The sequence below is a fragment of the Abramis brama genome, assembly GCF_963993115.1.
Source record: "Abramis brama genome assembly, chromosome: 16".
Taxonomy (NCBI): Eukaryota; Metazoa; Chordata; class Actinopteri; order Cypriniformes; family Leuciscidae; genus Abramis; species Abramis brama.
Genome location: NC_139978.1, coordinates 32,190,116 through 32,209,450, shown reverse-complemented (window position 1 = coordinate 32,209,450; position 19,335 = coordinate 32,190,116). Strand labels below are relative to the sequence as shown.

The following is a 19,335-nucleotide window of genomic DNA, read 5'->3' as shown; positions in this document are numbered from 1 at the left end:
GAGGACAAGAACAACAATTGAGTCATTGATGCAGCTAGTAAGAGTTTTGTATCTGTTGATTGTGAGCTCACAGTGATGGTGTGTGTGACTGTGTAACAGTGCAGCTGTACGACTGCTCAGTGGGACAGTCCGACTGCAGCCAGTGCCGTGCGGTTGCGGCCAATTATGGATGTGTGTGGTGTGCCGATGAAACTCCTGGTTGTGTGTATAACCAATCCTGCACCAGTGGAACCATGGACACCTGTCCTCCCCCTCTAATTACCGAGGTACACATATACATGGTCCAAAATTAAATTATGTGGGTGAATTGAGAAATGTTTTATCATCAACCATGGTTTTGCTATTTCCTTAAAGATGTATCTTGTTGCCAATTCATTTATATTTATTCATTGCAGCAAACGCACTGCTAATTTAGTCATTTGCATAATCATAAACCTGTCAGTCTATCAGCTTTCGCAAGTCATGGGTTTGATTTCTAGGGAATGCATGAATTGTTAAAACGAATACCTTTGGATAAAAGCATCTCCTGAATGCATAAATGTCAGTGTGAAGGCAAAAGCTGTCACCATAGTCACTGATCTTTAAATAAGTGCACAGTTTGTGTTGAATGATCTAAAGATCTAGTTTGAGCGTTCAGCAGCAATCTGTGTGTGTTGCCTCAAGAGAGCAACCATGCATTTGTGTTGTTTTAATTTCTCAATTTGCTTCAGTTCTTTTATTAGCATTTATAATAAACCATTTATTCAATAATTTAAATTCAGTCATTTAATCTTTTATATAATTTGTCATTTAATCATTTGTCATTTTTATATTATATATATATAGATTATATTTTTTATACATACATTTTATATATTATGTTTATATATGAATTATTTTGCTTGTTATTGCTGGCTAATCTAAAGTAAGATTTTGGGGTTTAATGTAATATTTGTCTTTAAGAGTAAAAGGTCTCCATTTTTAAGGTTTTATGGAATAATGTGAAGCAGTTTAACAACAATTGTTGGATTTGTGCTGGTCAGATGAAGTCCAATTGAGCATTTAAACATAAACCACTGAGATTATTCAATGAACCCTGCTCATTTTTATCATCACTTTGTCTCCTGCTTTCTACTCTTCCTTGCTTTCCTCTGTCAACATCTCAGGCTGATGTTAATACAGAATACAAAATACAGTGCTAACTGGTTTTGGGTTTCAGACAAAACGGATATTTTCTGATCTGGTTAAAAGACTGGATCTAATATTCCTGCCGTAGAGAATCAAAACAAATTTTTGCTCATATAGAAAGATTAAAACACTGCAAGGATCAAACAATTGTTGTTGCACTGCCAGTCCAACCTATTATTATTTCTATTATTATTATCCTAAATAATTATCATTGTATTAATTTTTCGCAAACCAATTATCACATGCAACCCTTGGTGGGTGTTCATTTTGGTCTCTAAATACATTTATAAAGGACACTCTGTTTGTGTTTTACATTCAAATTGAATTTAGAAAAAGGTAAATTAAAGGTGCAGTAAGCAATTTCTGAGAAACGCTATTGAAAGTGGATCAGCCTGAGCACCACAACACAATTGTAGCCAATCAGCATGAGGGGGCGTGTCCACTCATGATGGGGGAGGAGAGAGAGTGAGCAAGAGGAAGATTTGAACTGAAGAAAGACTGTAGAAAGAGAGATGGCTGAAAGACATGTTGAAGAAATGATCTATTTAGTGGTGAGACTGCAATGAAAACCAAACCCATTTGTCTTTGAAGTACTTTATTCTTGCAAGAAGGCCATTCACATACAGAAATCAGAGTTTTCTGCTGCGAAGGGCAACTCTGCCTTTTTATACATCACTCACACATTACTCTGTTGTTTTCCTGTTATGTTAATTCAGAAAGAAGATCTATACCATATAAGGATATTTTATTGTCTTATTCTCTTGACCCAGAAAAAGAGGAACTGTTTCAAAATGGCAGGATGTTGAGCAGACATGTAACACCTTTTGTTGCAAGGACATCTTCAGCTCACAGCTGGACACAGTACATAGTAATTTTCCACTAAACTATTATCTGTTGTCATGCAAGCACATACATTACATGAAGTAAAATGAATTGCCATAACAGACATTACAAAAGAGAAAAGGTCAGAGGAATATCACTGGGAAAAGAAGGGTTATGATCAGGCAAGAACTTTAGGCTAATTTTAGAAAATCTTCCCAGCGCTGGAGAGCGGTTAGTCAGTGGGCACAGAGGTTGCTTTGTTTCTGCTCCGTATGTGAATAACATTGGTTATGCTGTTGTTGTAATGTTTGCTATAGTAACAGGACAGTTTTGAGTGTCATTGTTTGTCTGGAGCTGCTGTGCTGCTGGCGACTAACAACAAACTCTTGCTTGTGTATGTTCTTCCCTGTCATTTGTTCGTCATCTTTGCTTTATTTTTTGTGATGCATTATTTTGCTTTGCTTTAGCTATGATAAAGAGACATCCACTCTTGCATTGTGTGTTCGTGCATTTTTGGGGGCAGAGCAATGAAGGGAGGGGTGTATTTGTTTGGGATGATTTCAAATATCAACAGTGTTTCACCGAAATCACTTACTGCACCTTTAAATGTTAAAGAGGTCATTTTGTCAAACTACTCTCTGCAATTATTGACTTTAAATCTGTGTACAGGTGGAGCCGCTGACTGGTCCACTAGAGGGCGGCATACTGCTGACGATCCAGGGATCGAACCTAGGTCAGAACTTCCAGGACGTCCAGGCAGGAGTGACGGTGGCAGGGGTCAGCTGTAGACTTCTGCCTGAGGCCTATCGCATTTCCACCAGGTACAACGCCTCTCTTAAAATGTCTGTTTTAGTGCATCAAATAAAATGAGAAATTGTCGTCAAAATTCATATGTGCATAATTATTTTTATTTATTTTTAGCATTGTGTGTGAGCTCCAGGCCAGTGCAAATGTCACAGCCGGACCGGTCATCATCACCGTCAGAGGTTCAGAGAAAGGAGAGTCCCAGCAGACGTTCTCATATCAGGACCCACAGCTGAGCATGATTGTGCCCAAAAAAGGGCCCTTGGCTGGGGGCACGACACTAACGGTGCACGGGTCGCAGCTCCTGACGGGACAAAGAACAGAACAAAAGAGTGACCAAATCACTGGCCTGCAGGCGTTCCTGGGCTCAAAGCCTTGTCGTATGTGAGTGCCAATATCTTTAATCTGTTTATTGATGGAAAATGCAAATGTAATTTACTGAAAGGATGCTGCAAGTTGCATTTATCTAAGGGTGTGTTCACACTTGGCATGTTTAGTTCGATTTAAAATGAACTCTGGTGCGATTGCTCTGTTAGTGCGGTTCATTTGAATAAGTGTGAACGCTGCCATCCGAACCCTTGTGTGTACAAATAGGCGGACCGAGAACGCTGAAAAGATGAGTCTCGGTCCAAACCAACTCTGGTGCGGTTCGACTGAAATATGAGCGCAACATGGACCAAAGACATGTAAACGAACCAAAAAAAGGACATGGTGTCACAAGATGCGACCCTAAAAAGGACAGAATGCTCAAGCATATTTGTTTTTAGAAAGAACATAATGTTGAAGCATCACTGTTTGGTACAGGCATCAGAACCGCGTCTCCTCGCAGAAGATCTTCATTTGTTTGACTCCTTTACACATTTTATAAGCTCTTCATGAGTTCTCAGCTGGTCAAAATACCATCATATGTAGGCTACGCACATACAGCGAGCGCATTTAGCCCAGCACACAGCATTGCTTTAGATGTTCGGTAAGTTCCATCGCGTAATATACATAATAAAAGCCAACCAAACAGGTTGTGGACATATCCCCACCCCTTTAGGTTCAGTATCTTTAGGTTTGGTGTTAAAATGCCAATGTGAATGCGAAGCGGGCCAGGACTAAATGTTTTTTTTTTGGTCTGGACCGAACTACAAGTGTGAACACTAAGTCTTCTCTCTGTTTTTCACCCCCATAAGCAATGAAGTGAGTGACACGAGGCTGATTTGTCGCACCAGTCACTCAAACCAAACTGGAAAAGTGCCACTCAAAGTTGTGTTTGGAAAAGCAGAGAGGATTTTGGATAGTGTCCTTTTCAGCTATATGGACGACCCAGTGATTATTGATGCAACACCTACTGAGAGTTTCTACGGGTGCGTGCGCTCAAGTCCTACTCTTATGCATCATTCATCTGCATCATGAGACTGTATTCCTCTAACGATTTCATTTTAATTTAGGGGTGGACGTGTTATATACGTGACCGGCCAAAACCTAAATGTCGTTCAGCACCCGAAGATGTCAGTCTCTTATGAGCCTAGAGAGAGTTTTGAAGTCAGAAGACGTCGATACGCCCATGTTTCTGCCAGGAGTCTCTTGGTTATGGTAAAACAGTCAGGAAACTCATTTAACACATTGCTTCAACCAATTTTACATGTCAAACACAGAATTTGTTTTCAAAATTAATGCAAACATACATTTGATTCATTCTCAGAGGTTCAAATATTTATTCAGAGATGGTTTAATCATTTACTTGACTAAATCTGAACACTTTAACTCTCCAAGCCTGTGAGAGAAAATGTTCTCGGAAGTGCAGAAGTGCATAATGTTTCTTTCTGTCTTCAGAGTCAGAATTTGTGCACCAATGTTTCCTCGGAGCAAATGATTTGCAAGAGCCCAGAGGTGCCACCGAAATCCAGGATTGTGCGAGTGTGGTTCGAGATGGACAACGTACACATCGACTTTCACACCATCAAGAACAAGCCGTTCACGTACCACCCAAACCCAGACTTATTCCAGCTCAACAGTGAATCCCAAGGAACAGCGATCCGATTCAAACCTGGAGGAGTCCTGGCAGTAGAGGTGCATGCATTTCTGTATCATTTAGGGTCAACCAGTATTATTTTAATACTATTATAGTTTTTGAGTTAACTTTTATTTTTATAGTGTCTGTTTTCATTTTCATGTTGTCATGTTGTGTTTTTGTCCTTTTTATAAGTTTTTGTTCTTTTTAAATATTACTATTTAGGCTTAATTTATTTTCATTTGTTTATTCAATTCCAATTTGTAATTACAGTGCTTCAACTTATTTCAGTTAGTTTCAAAAGGAAACATTTCTGATTTTTGTTTACTTTACATTAAATTGCCCCTATTTAGCTTTTTTTCAGATATTTCTTTCATGTATTGTGTAATGGAGCTGTTTGTGAATGTAAAAGGTCTGCAAAGTGCGCAAAAAATGAAATTATTGTTTCCCATAAGAAAACCAATTCTGAACAGTAATTCCAATCTTACTTTCTGCACAAACCTTCCTAGGTTTGCAACACATTTGCATAATGCCAGCCTGTGGTTTTCATTGGCTGCCCGTCTGCTTTGACCCTTAAACACTGTAGTTGTATCTGAGACTGGAAGAGTTTGGTTTGTGTTGTCGACATGTCGATGCCATCGTTACTGTTCATATCACAGTGTATACAAGTGCTATGGAAGCCTCTAGAGCTGAAACTCAGATATGATATTAGTCGTTTAGTTTCTGACGCGTGCTGTAAGTTGTCGACCATTCACAACACACTTAGCCAGCTGACCAATCAGAGCAGAGTAGGATGGCGGAAAGGAGTTTAGAGACTAGATCCTTGATCAAACCGTATGTATATTATGAGAAAAATTTGTTGTCCTTGGATGCATGTAAATCTATTATAAGAGACCTCCAAAACAAAATTAGGGACCTTTAAAATAGCATAATAGGGGCAATAGCATAAATAGTTTTATTTCAATTAACAAAAATGATTTTAATAGTAATTTTTAGTTAACTATAATAACCCTGTTGTTTTGCACCAAAGCAGTTGTAATTTAGTTGAAGTGACTGAGGACGTGTGTTTTGTCTCTGAAGGGAAAGGGACTGACTCTGGCCATGAGCAGAGAGGAAGTTCTGGCCCGGCTGGGGAAGGAAGAATGTGACGTCAAGACTCTGGATAACACACACCTGTACTGCGAACCACCTGAGGAACAGCCTCTCGCCCTGGACGACGATGACTTACCCAAGCTTACGGTCAGTCTGAATCCAGTGACTTCTTTAGCTGTTTCAGTGCACATGTTTTTTTTTTTTTAAATGTAACCAAAAGGTTATTTTTATTCTGGTGCAATCGCCAAATACAGTTTGGGTGTCGTAGTTTTAGTCAGACAACATGACAGGTTTTGAGCATCACAGTTTTTATATCCGCACAGAAAGTGAAATGCTGCATGAAGTGATCAAATCAGAGCCAATTAGAAAATGTGTGATGTTTGACAGAGGCAAAGATTGTTTTTAGATTACCATTGCTGTTTATTTAAAAGTTAAACTTTAAAAACATCAAAAGTAACACTGTTAAATGTAAATGTTTGCACATATCAAAATTAATCAATTTTTATACTCATTTTAATGTAAATTATTTCAATGCCTTGAAATTTAAAACAATTGATTTTAGTTTTTTTTATGTATACATTATTTATTAATAAATAAAACAGATAAATATTATTTATTTAGACAAAAGAGTAATATAATATAATATAAAAATATAATAATATAATATAAAAATTATTATTGGCTTTTCAGCCAGAATTTTGACTTTGTGCTTCCCTAAATCTTTCTACTGGATGAAGCGTTGTGGAAAAAACATATTAAAATCATGACTTTAAAATACATTAAGTTGAAATCACATTGGCTTGTCTTCTTCAGAGGCATATATCATTACTAAACAACCATCTTAGGTCTGTCTTGAGTGGTTTATGTTATTGTCTCTGCTGTGAAAATGAGGTTTTTACTACCGACTGTGGCCTGGAACCAGTCTGTTTAAATAGATGTAATTTATTGCTTCACGCTGTGTCTTATCACACCTGCTTAGGATTGTGTCTTTATTTTGCCATCACATGCTAACATCTATGTGTGTGTGTGTGTGTCTCACTCAGGTGTTAATGGGAAACTTGGCTTTTGACTTGGGTCGGGTGCAGTACGACAACGATTTACACTCACCGGTGCCTCTGGCGGCTCAGATCGGCCTGGCAGCGGGGGCTGCGGTGGTGGTTCTCATCGTGCTGGTCATCATTCTCATGTACAGGTAGAGTGAATTCAGGTGGCAGATTCCTCACCCTTCTGAGCTTGTCGTCATGACGATGAGCCGTGAACTCAAATCCAGCACTCAGGAAGAATTCTAATGGTATCCATTTGTTAGCGGTCGTGCTCTAACCCTGTGTTTGCTCTCGCTCTGTTTGTAAAGGCGGAAGAGTAAACAGGCTCTGAGAGACTATAAAAAGGTTCTGGTGCAGCTGGAGACTCTGGAGATAAATGTTGGAGACCAGTGCAGGAAAGAGTTCACTGGTATGACAGGACTTTTTTATCCATCCAACTATAATATACCATGGAAGCCATTAGTCATAGACTAAAAGTACCAGTGAGGCTGAATAAACTGCTGATATTTTGAGATGATGATTTATGATGCTTGAAAGGTCCTACTTCTGCCTTGTTAGTTAAAAAAAATCTTCTAAGAAACTTTTCAGTGGCTAATTGACATTTTCTATACATTATTCAGTGTACATGTTTATTTTTCCATCCATCCATCTAAATTAAATATTTATATAATTATTTTAAAATATTAGTAAAAGCTGTTTACCCTGTGTGAAGATTAATATATATAATAAATAATCTTCACACAGGGCTTTCATAAACAGCTTTCATAATCTTTATCATTTTTATTTCATTATTATAGTAACAGTTATAGTAGTAACTATAATATTATGGTGTTTGGAAACACAATGTGGTTACCATGGTTTGTAATTGTTTATTGAAATATGATAAATGAAAAATGATAATGTTATCAATGTTCTGCCATCCACCTTTTTAAACGAGCTGTTTGCTGCCCTCCAGATCTGATGACGGAGATGATGGATCTGAGCAGTGACGTTGGTGGTCCTGGTATCCCGTTTCTGGATTACCGCACATATGCAGAGCGTGTTTTCTTCCCCGGCCAGAAGGGTGCGCCACTGAGTCAGAATCTGGATTTGCCTGATTTCCGTAGGCAGACGGTGGAGCAGGGCCTGGGTCAGCTCAACAACCTGCTCAACAACAGACTCTTCCTTATACGGGTCAGTGAAGTGCCTTGTTTGTGCTGTCAGTTTGGCTCCAGCTTCCTGTAGAGGAAGAGAAAGCTGAGTGTAATTACAGTGTTTATGCTGCTGGCGTGTTTAAGTGCATCAGTGGCTGTTTTTGGAGCCATGATTTCACCTCAAAGACTAAACAAAGGATGAAAAGAAAGCAAATGTAATATTCAGTTTGCATTAATGCAGCTGGATGCCTGTTTAGCACAGAGAGTTCTCAGTCGCTATCTTCTTCATACTTTATCTGCATTTAAACTGCCAAGCTGTCAGGCAGCAGTGAAGAAACTTCAGAGCTGAACTTCAGCATTTTAAATATTTATCCATCTCAGTAGTCTGAGGCTTTGTTGATGTTTACGAGCGCAGTTTTTTGAAAGCTCAAACTGTTTGATTGAAATTGGTCAAACTAGTATGCTCATGTAGGGAACATCTGTGGCACTATTGCTGGTAAACTCTCCTCTGGGTTCCTCTAGTTCATCCACACTCTGGAGGCACAGCAGAGTTTCTCACAGAGGGACAGAGGTTACATTGCGTCTCTTCTCACGATGGCGCTTCATGATAAGCTGGAATACTTCACTGATGTTATGAAGACCCTACTGGGGGATCTAGTTCAGCAGTATGTGGCCAAAAACCCCAAACTCATGCTGCGCAGGTATTTCACATTCACCTTTTATTTATTTGGCATACATTTATTATTGTTATTTTACCCAAAACAACTTAGTGCATTCAAAGCACACATTTTATCAGTATAAGAGTTCTTTGAATCATATCCGTGACCTTGGCATTGATATTTACTATCTATATGTTTGGAGTCACTGAGATCCCGATGTTGTATGCTCTAAAATATTAATAGAAATTCAGATCAATAAATTAATGTATAATTTTCCTATTATATTATATAATTTATTTTGTTCCTTTTTGAAGCTTTAACCTTCTGTTTTCCCACAAAGCAGGTGGTAATTTAAAAATGTAATTTAGTTATGCTGTATTGTAGCTTTGTGTATGTTTTCAAGAACACATCAATAATATTCAATAAGTAATAATAAGTTTAAATTATCTGCATTTATTCATGTTTATTTTACTCCCAACAGAAATAATGTAACAAGGTTCCAACTCACATAAAATCAATACAAAAACTTCATAAGAATACATCATGTGTTTGTTACAAACAAGAAAAAAAAAACAATTGGTCTGATCCGTCCTGATCTGATTATAGTAAATCTAATCTGAAGTGATATAACACGCGTGTTGTCATCTGTAGGACTGAGACGGTTGTGGAAAAGATGCTGACCAACTGGATGTCCATCTGTCTCTACTCTTTCCTCAAGGTATCAGAGCATGTGATGGCTTCAATTCTGTGCATTTGCATTGATTGATAGTGAATAATCAAAGTTTTTATATTTATAGTTTTATAGATTTGTAGTATTATTACTATTATTATTTCATTAAAATCTAATTCTTGTGACAAAAAAACATTTAACATGTATTTTTATTTTCTCAAGATTTTAATAAATAATATATTATTGTTATATATATTTTTTATTATACATGACCATGTTCACAGAGGTCTGCTTTGTATCTTAACTGTGGTAAAATCACTGTAAAGGCCCCAATATACTCGCAGCGAAGTTCTTTTTCTTTCTTCGCTCAGGGTAAAAAAATAAGTTTGAAATCCCTTCGCAGCGATATCCTGTTACCAAACATCCCGACGCCACCTACAATGATAAAAGCGGTGTTTAGATGAAAATGTAAATATGTGCTGCGTGCTTTCCTGAGCAGAAGAAATGAACCGGAGATTTCCACGTCAAAGAAGGCGGAGCCTCAGAGCCACACCCACCCTTATGTAATCGCCACAGACCAATGGTAGTTCGAAGGTGTTTAGCGGCAAATTTTTCCGGAAAGTTCTCTTTGGCAGGCTGTTTCAAACTCCCGAAACGAATGCAAAATTAACTTTGTTTTGGTCTGATTTTGTTCTAAATGATGTCTCACCAGTTTGTTCTGTTGATCAAGTATATTGGGGCCTTAACATCACACTTCTCATGGGTTATGGTTTTAATAAAACATCTCCTCATAAAACTTCATCTTCAAGATTTATTGTGACAGACATAAAAGCAATTGCTTATGCATGTAAATGTGTGCGTGTGTTTGTGCAGGAGGTTGCTGGTGAGCCTCTGTATAAGTTGTACAGGGCTATTAAATACCAGGTAGATAAAGGACCAGTGGATGCAGTGACGGGCAAAGCCAAACGCACTCTCAACGACAGCCACCTGCTCAGAGAGGACATCGACTACTGCTCTGTGGTGTGTCTCTGTAATACTTCCATCTCAAAGCTGCACAAAACAGATCTCCTAAATGAATATATTGAATAAGACAAGAGTTTGTGTTTCCCATCTCAGACTCTGACAGTGCTGGTGAAGAGTGGTGTCGAGGTCCAGCCCTGCCCTGTTAAAGTTCTGGACACTGACACCATCACTCAGGTTAAAGACAAAATCCTGGACCAGATTTATAAAGGAGCGCCATTCTCCCAGAGACCAGCCGCAGACTCACTGGACCTTGGTATGGTTTTGGCAGATACATCTAGACTAGTCACTACTATGTTCGGTTTATTTGTAAAAGCTTCATGTTTTGCATATTGTGTTCCTTCAGAGTGGCGATCTGGCCAGGCAGGTCACCTGACTCTGTCTGATGATGATGTCACAGGCATCGTTCAGGGTCGTTGGAAACGGATTAACACTTTACAGCACTACAAGGTATAGTTCATTCAGATTAATTGGTTGATTTATTGGGTTGGTTGGTTGAATGTGGGTCGGCTGATTAGTTAATTGGCTGGTTGGTTGGCTAATTGGTTAGTGGGATGGTTGACTTGTTTCTTTGTAGCTTGATTGATTGTCTGGTTGGTTGATTCTGAGGGGCTGTTTACACGACACCGTTTTCAACTAAAAACGTAAAAATTATGCATTTTGGTCGTTCGTTTGGATGCCTGAAAAAGCTAAATTTTGAAAACGGGTTTCAAAGTGCACGTTTTTGAAAACGGTCTCCGTGTAAACAACAAAAACGCGAATCTCTGAAGACGATGACGTCATGCACATGCGTATTACGTGTTCAGTCTATAGTGTTTCATCGCCATCTAATGGCCTGGCAGCAGAATGCAGAGTTTTTTGTCTTTTTCGCGGATCCATGTGAATGGGGATCGTTTTGACAATGGTGTCGTCTCAAGGAAAAAACTCAAAGGAAAAAATTCTCAGTTTTAAGCATATCGTTGTCGTGTAAACGTAGCCTGAGGGTTTGTTGATATTTTGAGTCGGTCTGTTGATTTTTATGAGTTTGGTTGGTTTATTTTGTAAGTTGACTGGTTAATTTTGTGAGATTGTTTGATGTTTTGATTTGGATGGCTGATTTTTGAGAGTTGATTTTGTTAATTGATTGGTTGATTTTGTGAGTTGGTTGGTTGACTTGATTTAGCTCTAAGTCTCTCTCTTTCCTCTTGTTTTCTCAGGTACCTGACGGGGCCACCGTCGCTCTCATCCCTCGTTCCCAGAGTTCTCTTGGAGTAAATCAAGTCTACCAGACTGGAGAGAGTAAGTTGAATACTTTTTGGTCAATGAAGAATAAACTTTTATCACTTCACTTTATTTTACACTTTATTCACTGCGTTACTCACCATCTGAGAGCAAAAAATATATATTTCGTATTGATATCTGGTCTGCTCCTTGCAATTGCTGTAGAAACTCCAATGCTGGAGGGAGAGGAGGAGGAAGGCCTTCGGCTGTGGCATCTGGTGAAGCCGAGCGAAGATGCTGAGATCCCCAAACACAGGAAGAGCAGCATGAGAGAGAGAGAGCGGGCAAAAGCCATTCCTGAGATCTATCTTACACGACTGCTTTCAATGAAGGTAAGTGAGATGTTTGTGATTGTGTCATCTTTAAAACGGCATACACAAAAACACTTCAAACGGATCCTGCCGCTGCTTATGTTTGTTTGAGATGTGTCTTCTGCTGCTGACTGTCAGTGTGATTGAAAGCTGCTCTGTGTTTATAAATGTGTATCTTCAGGGCACGCTGCAGAAGTTTGTAGATGACGTCTTTGTAGCCATACTGAGTACGAAACGCCCTCCACCCATCGCCGTCAGATTCTTCTTTGACTTCCTGGACGACATGGCAGAGAAACACGGCATCGATGACCCAGAGACCGTTCACATCTGGAAAACAAACAGGTCGGCATAACTGCCTACATCTATAAAACTATTTAATTCAGGGTTTGAGCTGTACAGCTCAGGAATTTAGATTAAATATGACATTTGAAGTGGACATATTTTTGTTTCACTTGATTGTTAGTTTTTTTAAGACATTCATTTTGTCATTCTATGGTTATTGAAAAACTGGGAAATTCAGGGAATTTGGAAATGTGGTTTTCAGGTCTAGAAAGGTATTGGGAGTTTTTATACTGAATGTGTTTTTTTGTATAATTTTTGTATTTTCTCAAAGAAAGTCTATAAAATAGTTTTTAAATCTTTATCCAGTAATCTTGATTTACTGGTAAAGTGATGGATATTCATTGGTCAATAGGAGAGGAAATCCATTTTTCATCCATTTCATAAAGTACAAATGCAAAAAAAATTCTTGTTACTCCAATCTAATATATTTTATTGACTAAATATTACTATTGTAGAATAAAACATGTTCGCAAGACACGTTGATGTCTGATTTCCGAAGGAATCGTTCCTTTGAATGGGTTCTTTTCAGTGAAAGCGGTTCTCAAATTGGTCTGAATGACTCCTGTGTGACTAATAATTTTTAAATCCATTTATTACAAAGATAATTGAAAAGCTCTGGAAATTTGTGAAATCTGAAAATGTCTATAGTGAATATAATTTGTTGTAGATACTTCCATTTTGTAATATTAATCGTCACTGTCCTTGTGTAAAGTTTGCTGGACAAGCAAATCATTTTTTTTTTTCCTCCAATCAGTTGGTCGAACTGGTTCAGAAATTGATCTGAATGATTCATTAGTGAATCATTCTGGATTTGAATTGATTTTTAGAAATCCTTACTCTGTGATTGCAAATGATTGGAAAGGTCTTGGAGAACCCTCATGTTTCTATGTTCATTATATTAAATGTTAATTTGAATGCACTCTTGTCTTCCCTCCGCCTTACAGTTTGCCTTTGCGTTTCTGGGTCAACATCTTGAAGAATCCTCAGTTTGTCTTTGACGTGCAGGTGACGGATAGCGTGGATGCCGTCCTTTCCGTGATCGCACAGACCTTCATTGATTCCTGCACTACATCCGAGCACAAAGTGGGCCGGGTCAGTACAGCAATTAACCTCTTGACCTCTCTAGCGGTGACCTCATTATGGTAGAGAGTGTGCATGTAGAGCGAGAAGATGAACAAGGGCAGGAAAGAGAAAAAGAAAATAAGCAAAAGGTCAAGGATGCCGTAGCATTGAAAGGAGCTCATTGTCGTGTGTCTTGTCCTCAGGATTCTCCAGTAAATAAGCTGTTGTATGCCAGAGAAATCCCACGATACAAGCAGTTGGTGGAGCGGTGAGAAATCTAAACGTTATACAGTGATACGGCCCTTTTCAAATCTATTAGCACTGAAATGGATACAGGAAGTTGATGATATTTCGTGCTATAAAGCGTCCTCCTCTCCTGCAGGTACTACAGTGATATTCACAACGCCGTGTCTGGCTGTTACCAGGAAATGAACTCAACCCTCACAGAGCTGTCTGGGGTGAGACTGAATTTTCTTCTGTTCTAAATGAAACACTGACTGTGTTTTTACATTTTAACAGACAGCAGGGTCCAAAATTATGAAACCACATTGAGAATCTGGGAGTTAATATCTAGTTTAAGGGTCAATGATGTGACACTTATTTATTTTTTTTATTCATTTATTAAACATTACTTGAACACACGCTGAACATGTTTTTACTTTCTGAATTACAATTAATTTTGATTTATTTATTTGATATGTCATGTGGTGTTTTTTTGAATTTTTAAAAAACTGTTTTGAATTTTGTTTTCATTTATTTTTTATTTTTTAAAAAATAACTTGATTTTAGTAATATAAAAAACACATCATGTGATGCGACAACTTTTTAAATTGTAAAATCTTTTTACAAATTTAATTAATTCGTGATATTTGTCAAATAAACAGCTTTTCATGTGGTGCAAGATCTTTTTGAATTAATTGTAAAATATTGCATTATTTTTTAATTAATTCATTTGTTGAGGGTCAAAAACTGGTTTTGAATAAATAATTGGAAAATATAAAAAAAATCCATTGAATTAATAATATTTGTTTTTTTTTAAAACACCATGTCATGTGGTTTAGACTTTTGAATTAATATTTAATTAATTTGTGCTATTTGTAAAAAAAAAAAAAAAAATGTTATGGGGTGCAACAAATTTTAAACATATTTAATTTTTTTATAAATGTATATGGTATATTATATTAATATAATATGGTAATGTATATTAAATTTCCTTCCTTTTTGAAATGTTTTTCTATTTCTTCATCATAAACACTTAAACTTGCTATTTTAAGTTTCTGATCTGTCTGTTTTCAGAGCTTTGCATCCGAGATGAACAGTTTGGTGGCGTTGCATGAGCTGTACAAATATATCAACAAATACTATGATCAGGTCAGTATGGGACTGATTCAAGCTTCTTATGTTGTTTGTGTTAGAGCAAATGAATATATCTGTCATATTGCATTATGTGCAGATTATCATGTCTCTGGAGGAAGACGCTGCGGGTCAAAAGATGCAGTTGGCGTATCGGCTTCAGCAGGTCGCCGCCCTGGTGGAGAATAAAGTCACTGACCTTTAGACTTTGACCTTTTACCGTCTAAACTCATCAATAATCACATCTGAGAGAAATCAGATCAGTGCTTTTCGATTGATCGGCTGATGTAATGCTACCGCTACGCCAAACCCTTGCGTGCTTCCACAGCCGTTCACATAAACTTGCTGTATATTCTTAACAAAAGGGAACAGGAAATGAAGTAATGATCACTAACTTTCGTTAAATCCTTAATGGGATTTTTATTGGAGAAGGATTGCTTTTCAGACTGAGACTCTGAACTACTCACAGGAGTACTGACTGATGGTGTGTGTGTGTGTGTGTGTGTGTGTGTCTGAAAGGGTCTGCTGTATATGTGAAGTTTACTCATTTGAAATTCTCTGACCCAAGTCTATTTTAATGACACTACTGAAGCATTTCAAAAGACACATTTTATATTGTTTTTACTTCCATTCAAGTGATCAGATCTTCTGTATGGAGTTTCATGAACTGTTTCAACAAAACCCATCACGTTCAACCATTACAATCACGTCAGCGCTGTGGACAAGTCCCACATGTACTTCTGCTGTACATGGAGTATTTCGTTCCAGGATTAGAAATGTTCTGCTCCTCCACTATCAAATCGTAAACTCAAAAGACTGTCCTTGGCCGTGTTGTATTAACCTTTTATACTAACATTTCTACATTAGTATTGCAGATCAAAAGAAGTATTAAGCTTTTACAGGGGCCGTAGTGTAAGTCTATGCACACAAGTGCCAGAACATGTTATAAGAGCACAATATTTGTGTGTGTGTTTTTGTGTAGCTTTATGTTTGCATGCAAAAGAAAGACAAACGGTCACAGTTTTCAAGTTTTCTGCTGTTGTTAGGATCTCAAATCTTAGAATTTCTCACACAGGGATACAAAATTGTTAAATGTGCTCATCTGAATTCTGATTTGTAGCACTATAGCCTGGTTAACTTTAGTTGATCTTAACGTTAATGCACCTTCACGCCCAAGATTTGTGATAGATCCCTGTAAAATATGGGTCCAGGCTACATTTCACTCTCAAATCAACAAAAAAATATATTTTATATTTTGCACAAAATATTTTTACACTTGATCCAATATATCATTATTATTTTTATTTTTGCATTGTATCGTAATTCATGTAAAAATGTCAGAATTCACAAAAACTTAATGGTCCTGAAAAAGGGCTTGATTTTTTTCTTTTTCTTCAATTAAAATACAATTTTGGTAACACTTTACAATAAGGTCTGATTTGTTAACATTAACTAATGTATTAATGAACATGAACTAACAATGAGCAATACATTTATTACAGTATTTATTAATCTTTGTTAATGCTAATCAAAACACAGACATTCATTGTTTATGTTAGTTCACAGTGCATTAACTAACGTTAACAAATACAACTTTTGATTTTAATAATGGATTATGAAATTAATATTAACTAAGATTAATAAATGCTGTAGAAGTATTGTTCACCAGTTCTTGTTAACTAAAGTATTTGACTAATGTTAACTAATGAAACCTTACTGTAAAGTGTTACCAAGATTTCTTAATGATTTGATTTGATTTAAACATGAAATAAGACCTTGGAGTGTTTGTGAGATTCACCCACACTTACACATGGCATTGATTTCCTAATGCTTTGAATTTAACAGCACAAGAGAGCACAATTCTCAAAGATTCAGTCTCATGCGTGAAAATTGAAGTGCAGCTGGAATGTCCAGTTTCTTGGGAGATATTGAAACAAAACTGGGACATTTTGGGTTGACAAGTGGAGAAAAGCGTCTTTATCCGCTTGGTCCCGATGATTTGAAAAGCAGCAGTTGGCTTGAGAGTTGTGTACATCAGACACTGAATAGAAACTAACTTATTATATTGTAAATAATGCTTATTTATACACGAGCGCCAAATGTGCCTTCTTTGTTACTTTTTATAATGTCTACCAAGTAAACATGCTTGACATTACTTGCCAAATGGAGAAGATGATGAACTGTGGCACAGCTGTTGCCTGTTGTAAAGATCATGAAGCAGAGTCTCAGGATTCTCAATGGATTCAGTACAAACACTCATGTGTAACCTAATTCATTTCTAGTTTGCCCTACCAGCTCATTTTCCTGGAGTGATCTGTGTTCATGGTGATGGTGTAAATTGCATTTGTGTGTGTGTGTGTGTGTGTGCATCTGTTCTTTTCAGCTTCTTATAATTTGTTTTTGCCTGAAGCACTTTGTGTTTACATTTTGGCTTATCCATAATGTCTAATTTTTTTGTAGTTTGATCATGAAGCTGATGTTACGTGCTTCAACACGGTTCCTTTTGTGTATAAAACTGAAAATAATGAATTTAATGCTATCTAGACATCTCAAATGTATTTTTGAAGGCTTCCCTGTTCCTGCATTTATTTATGTGATTTTGAGCTATTAGGCTTCATCATCATAATGTATGCACAGGGTTGGGTTTTAAAAATGGGAAACGTATTAGTTTTCTCATTCTGTGTGTTTATTATCCTGTTGTTGAATGTGTTTGGCCTCTTGGTGTATTTTTCTGATTATTATAGGCTGATGCATGCTTGAGATTTGATTGGATTTTCTGATTGGGTTGCTTTTTGAGAGGTCGCTCGATGGACTGCGTTATGAGTGCATGGCTCTCATAAAAACACTGAGTGTGTGTGTGTGTGTGTGTGTGCATGAGAGTTTGTAAGTAATTGTAGCGCTTCGTACATGATGTTGAGGTTTTTTTAGTAAATCTCCTGTTATGTGCACTTTTCTCTGAGAGAATCCAGCAAAATCTTTTTGTACAGTCTTGCGATTTACTGTTTTGCCATTTGCGTGGATTACAGCTTTGTATCTTTGCAGATAAACAATTCAGACCGTTGTTTAGAGAATTGTTGGTGTACATGGAGCCCTTGCCCGGCACCGAGTTTTACACAACTTTTATACAAGGGTTCAAAAAAATAATAATATATGGTAATTTTCTAATGAAGTTGGGGTTAAAAGAGAACTTAAACCCAGTCTAAAGACTTGCTCTTTTGTATTTGTATTGTGTATAGTTTGCTAACAATTGTGTATATGTGCCTGTACATATTGTGAAGAGGACATGTTCTTTTTTTTTCTTTCTTTCTTTCTTTCTTTTTTTTACTTGGACAGAGTTGCTCTCTCCAATCAGGAGAAATTGGGAGCCGAAATGTTAAAATGAGTGAAATGGAAATTTGTATCTGGGGAAAAAAAATAAAGCTATAATTTTAACAGTGAAGATGTGTTTGTTGGTTTGAGTTTTGTATATCTGTTGACATCAAAACAAAAGAGTCTGAGACAACGGCTGCGTCCGAAATCACATGCTCTCTTCTTGAGTAGGTACTAATTCAGACATACTACTTTTATCACATACTATTTTTTGCCTGCTATATAGGGAAGTATGTGATTTTTGATGCAGCCAATATTTTAAATGGATGGATCGCACAAATTCTGAATTTTCGTGAAAATTAGGTAACGCCATTAGTTAATCCGTTAACAAATATTAAGTAACAATGAGCATGTGTTTGTTACAGTATTTATGAATCTTTGTTAATGTTAGTTAATAAAAATACAACTGTTCATTGTTAGTTCATGTTATCTTGGATACATATAATAAATAATATTAACAGATATTACCTTTGATTTTAAAAATGCATCAGTAAATGTTGAAATTAACATTATTAATAAATGCTGTAGAAGTATTGTTTATTCTTAGTTCCTGTTAACAAATGGAACCTTATTGTAAAGAGTTACCGAAAATTGTCACACATAATTTACATGTTTTATTTTGTAGTCACATTTGGAAAAAAAGATAAGGCTTCAATGAGGTGGAACAATATGTTTTGTTACAGGTTTAGAATGTGCCTAAAAATAAATGGCTAAATATAGTGGAAATAGGCTATTTTAAACATTAGGTTACTAAAATAATTCAAATGAAAAACATGATGTTTTCCTTAAACAACGCCATCCAAGTCTCAACCTTGACACTTTTGGTGAAAAAAAAAAAGAGAGAGAGAGACAATTTTATGCTTCCTGAGGTCAGCCTGACATACAGTATTGGCAGCAATAACAAAAAATATATATAGGATTTTTGTTCAAATTCTGAAAAATGTTGACATAATTGAAAAATAACATAATTTCTTGCTTCAGATAAATAAAAAATAAATAAAAAAAAAGAATTTACGTGTATTTTTTTTTTTTTTTTTCTCTCACTAATTTGGAAAAAGATAAGTCTTTAATGTCTGGGGTGGAAAATTTGGATTCAGAAATGAAAGGAGCTAAATAGTAGAACTAAGTTAAAATTGTATCAAAATATTATTTGGTATTTATTCTATGTAGGCACAGTGGGTTTGTATGGACTGTGCATGAGCTGCTGTCAATACAGCGCTGTGCCCCAG

The 19,335-nt window shown here is 36.8% G+C and overlaps 1 protein-coding gene across 4 annotated transcripts in view; it reads left to right on the top strand.

Moving 5' to 3' along the window:
• Positions 1-18,176, top strand: part of plxnb3 (plexin B3) — a 76,439-nt gene extending 58,263 nt beyond the window's left edge. For all 4 annotated transcript variants that reach the window (XM_084086638.1, XM_084086640.1, XM_084086637.1 and 1 more), the window contains exons 13-35: positions 100-266; positions 2,659-2,810; positions 2,911-3,177; positions 3,972-4,145; positions 4,230-4,374; positions 4,615-4,851; positions 5,873-6,031; positions 6,928-7,076; positions 7,236-7,336; positions 7,883-8,100; positions 8,583-8,761; positions 9,371-9,437; positions 10,263-10,409; positions 10,506-10,665; positions 10,756-10,859; positions 11,606-11,687; positions 11,835-12,001; positions 12,162-12,322; positions 13,267-13,414; positions 13,588-13,652; positions 13,767-13,842; positions 14,681-14,755; positions 14,838-18,176. In XM_084086638.1, the coding sequence (XP_083942764.1) occupies positions 100-266; positions 2,659-2,810; positions 2,911-3,177; positions 3,972-4,145; positions 4,230-4,374; positions 4,615-4,851; positions 5,873-6,031; positions 6,928-7,076; positions 7,236-7,336; positions 7,883-8,100; positions 8,583-8,761; positions 9,371-9,437; positions 10,263-10,409; positions 10,506-10,665; positions 10,756-10,859; positions 11,606-11,687; positions 11,835-12,001; positions 12,162-12,322; positions 13,267-13,414; positions 13,588-13,652; positions 13,767-13,842; positions 14,681-14,755; positions 14,838-14,942 (3,305 nt within the window). In that variant the 3' untranslated portion in view covers positions 14,943-18,176. The remainder of the gene's footprint in view (positions 1-99; positions 267-2,658; positions 2,811-2,910; positions 3,178-3,971; positions 4,146-4,229; positions 4,375-4,614; positions 4,852-5,872; positions 6,032-6,927; positions 7,077-7,235; positions 7,337-7,882; positions 8,101-8,582; positions 8,762-9,370; positions 9,438-10,262; positions 10,410-10,505; positions 10,666-10,755; positions 10,860-11,605; positions 11,688-11,834; positions 12,002-12,161; positions 12,323-13,266; positions 13,415-13,587; positions 13,653-13,766; positions 13,843-14,680; positions 14,756-14,837) is intronic.
• The last annotated feature ends 1,159 nt before the right edge of the window (positions 18,177-19,335 follow it).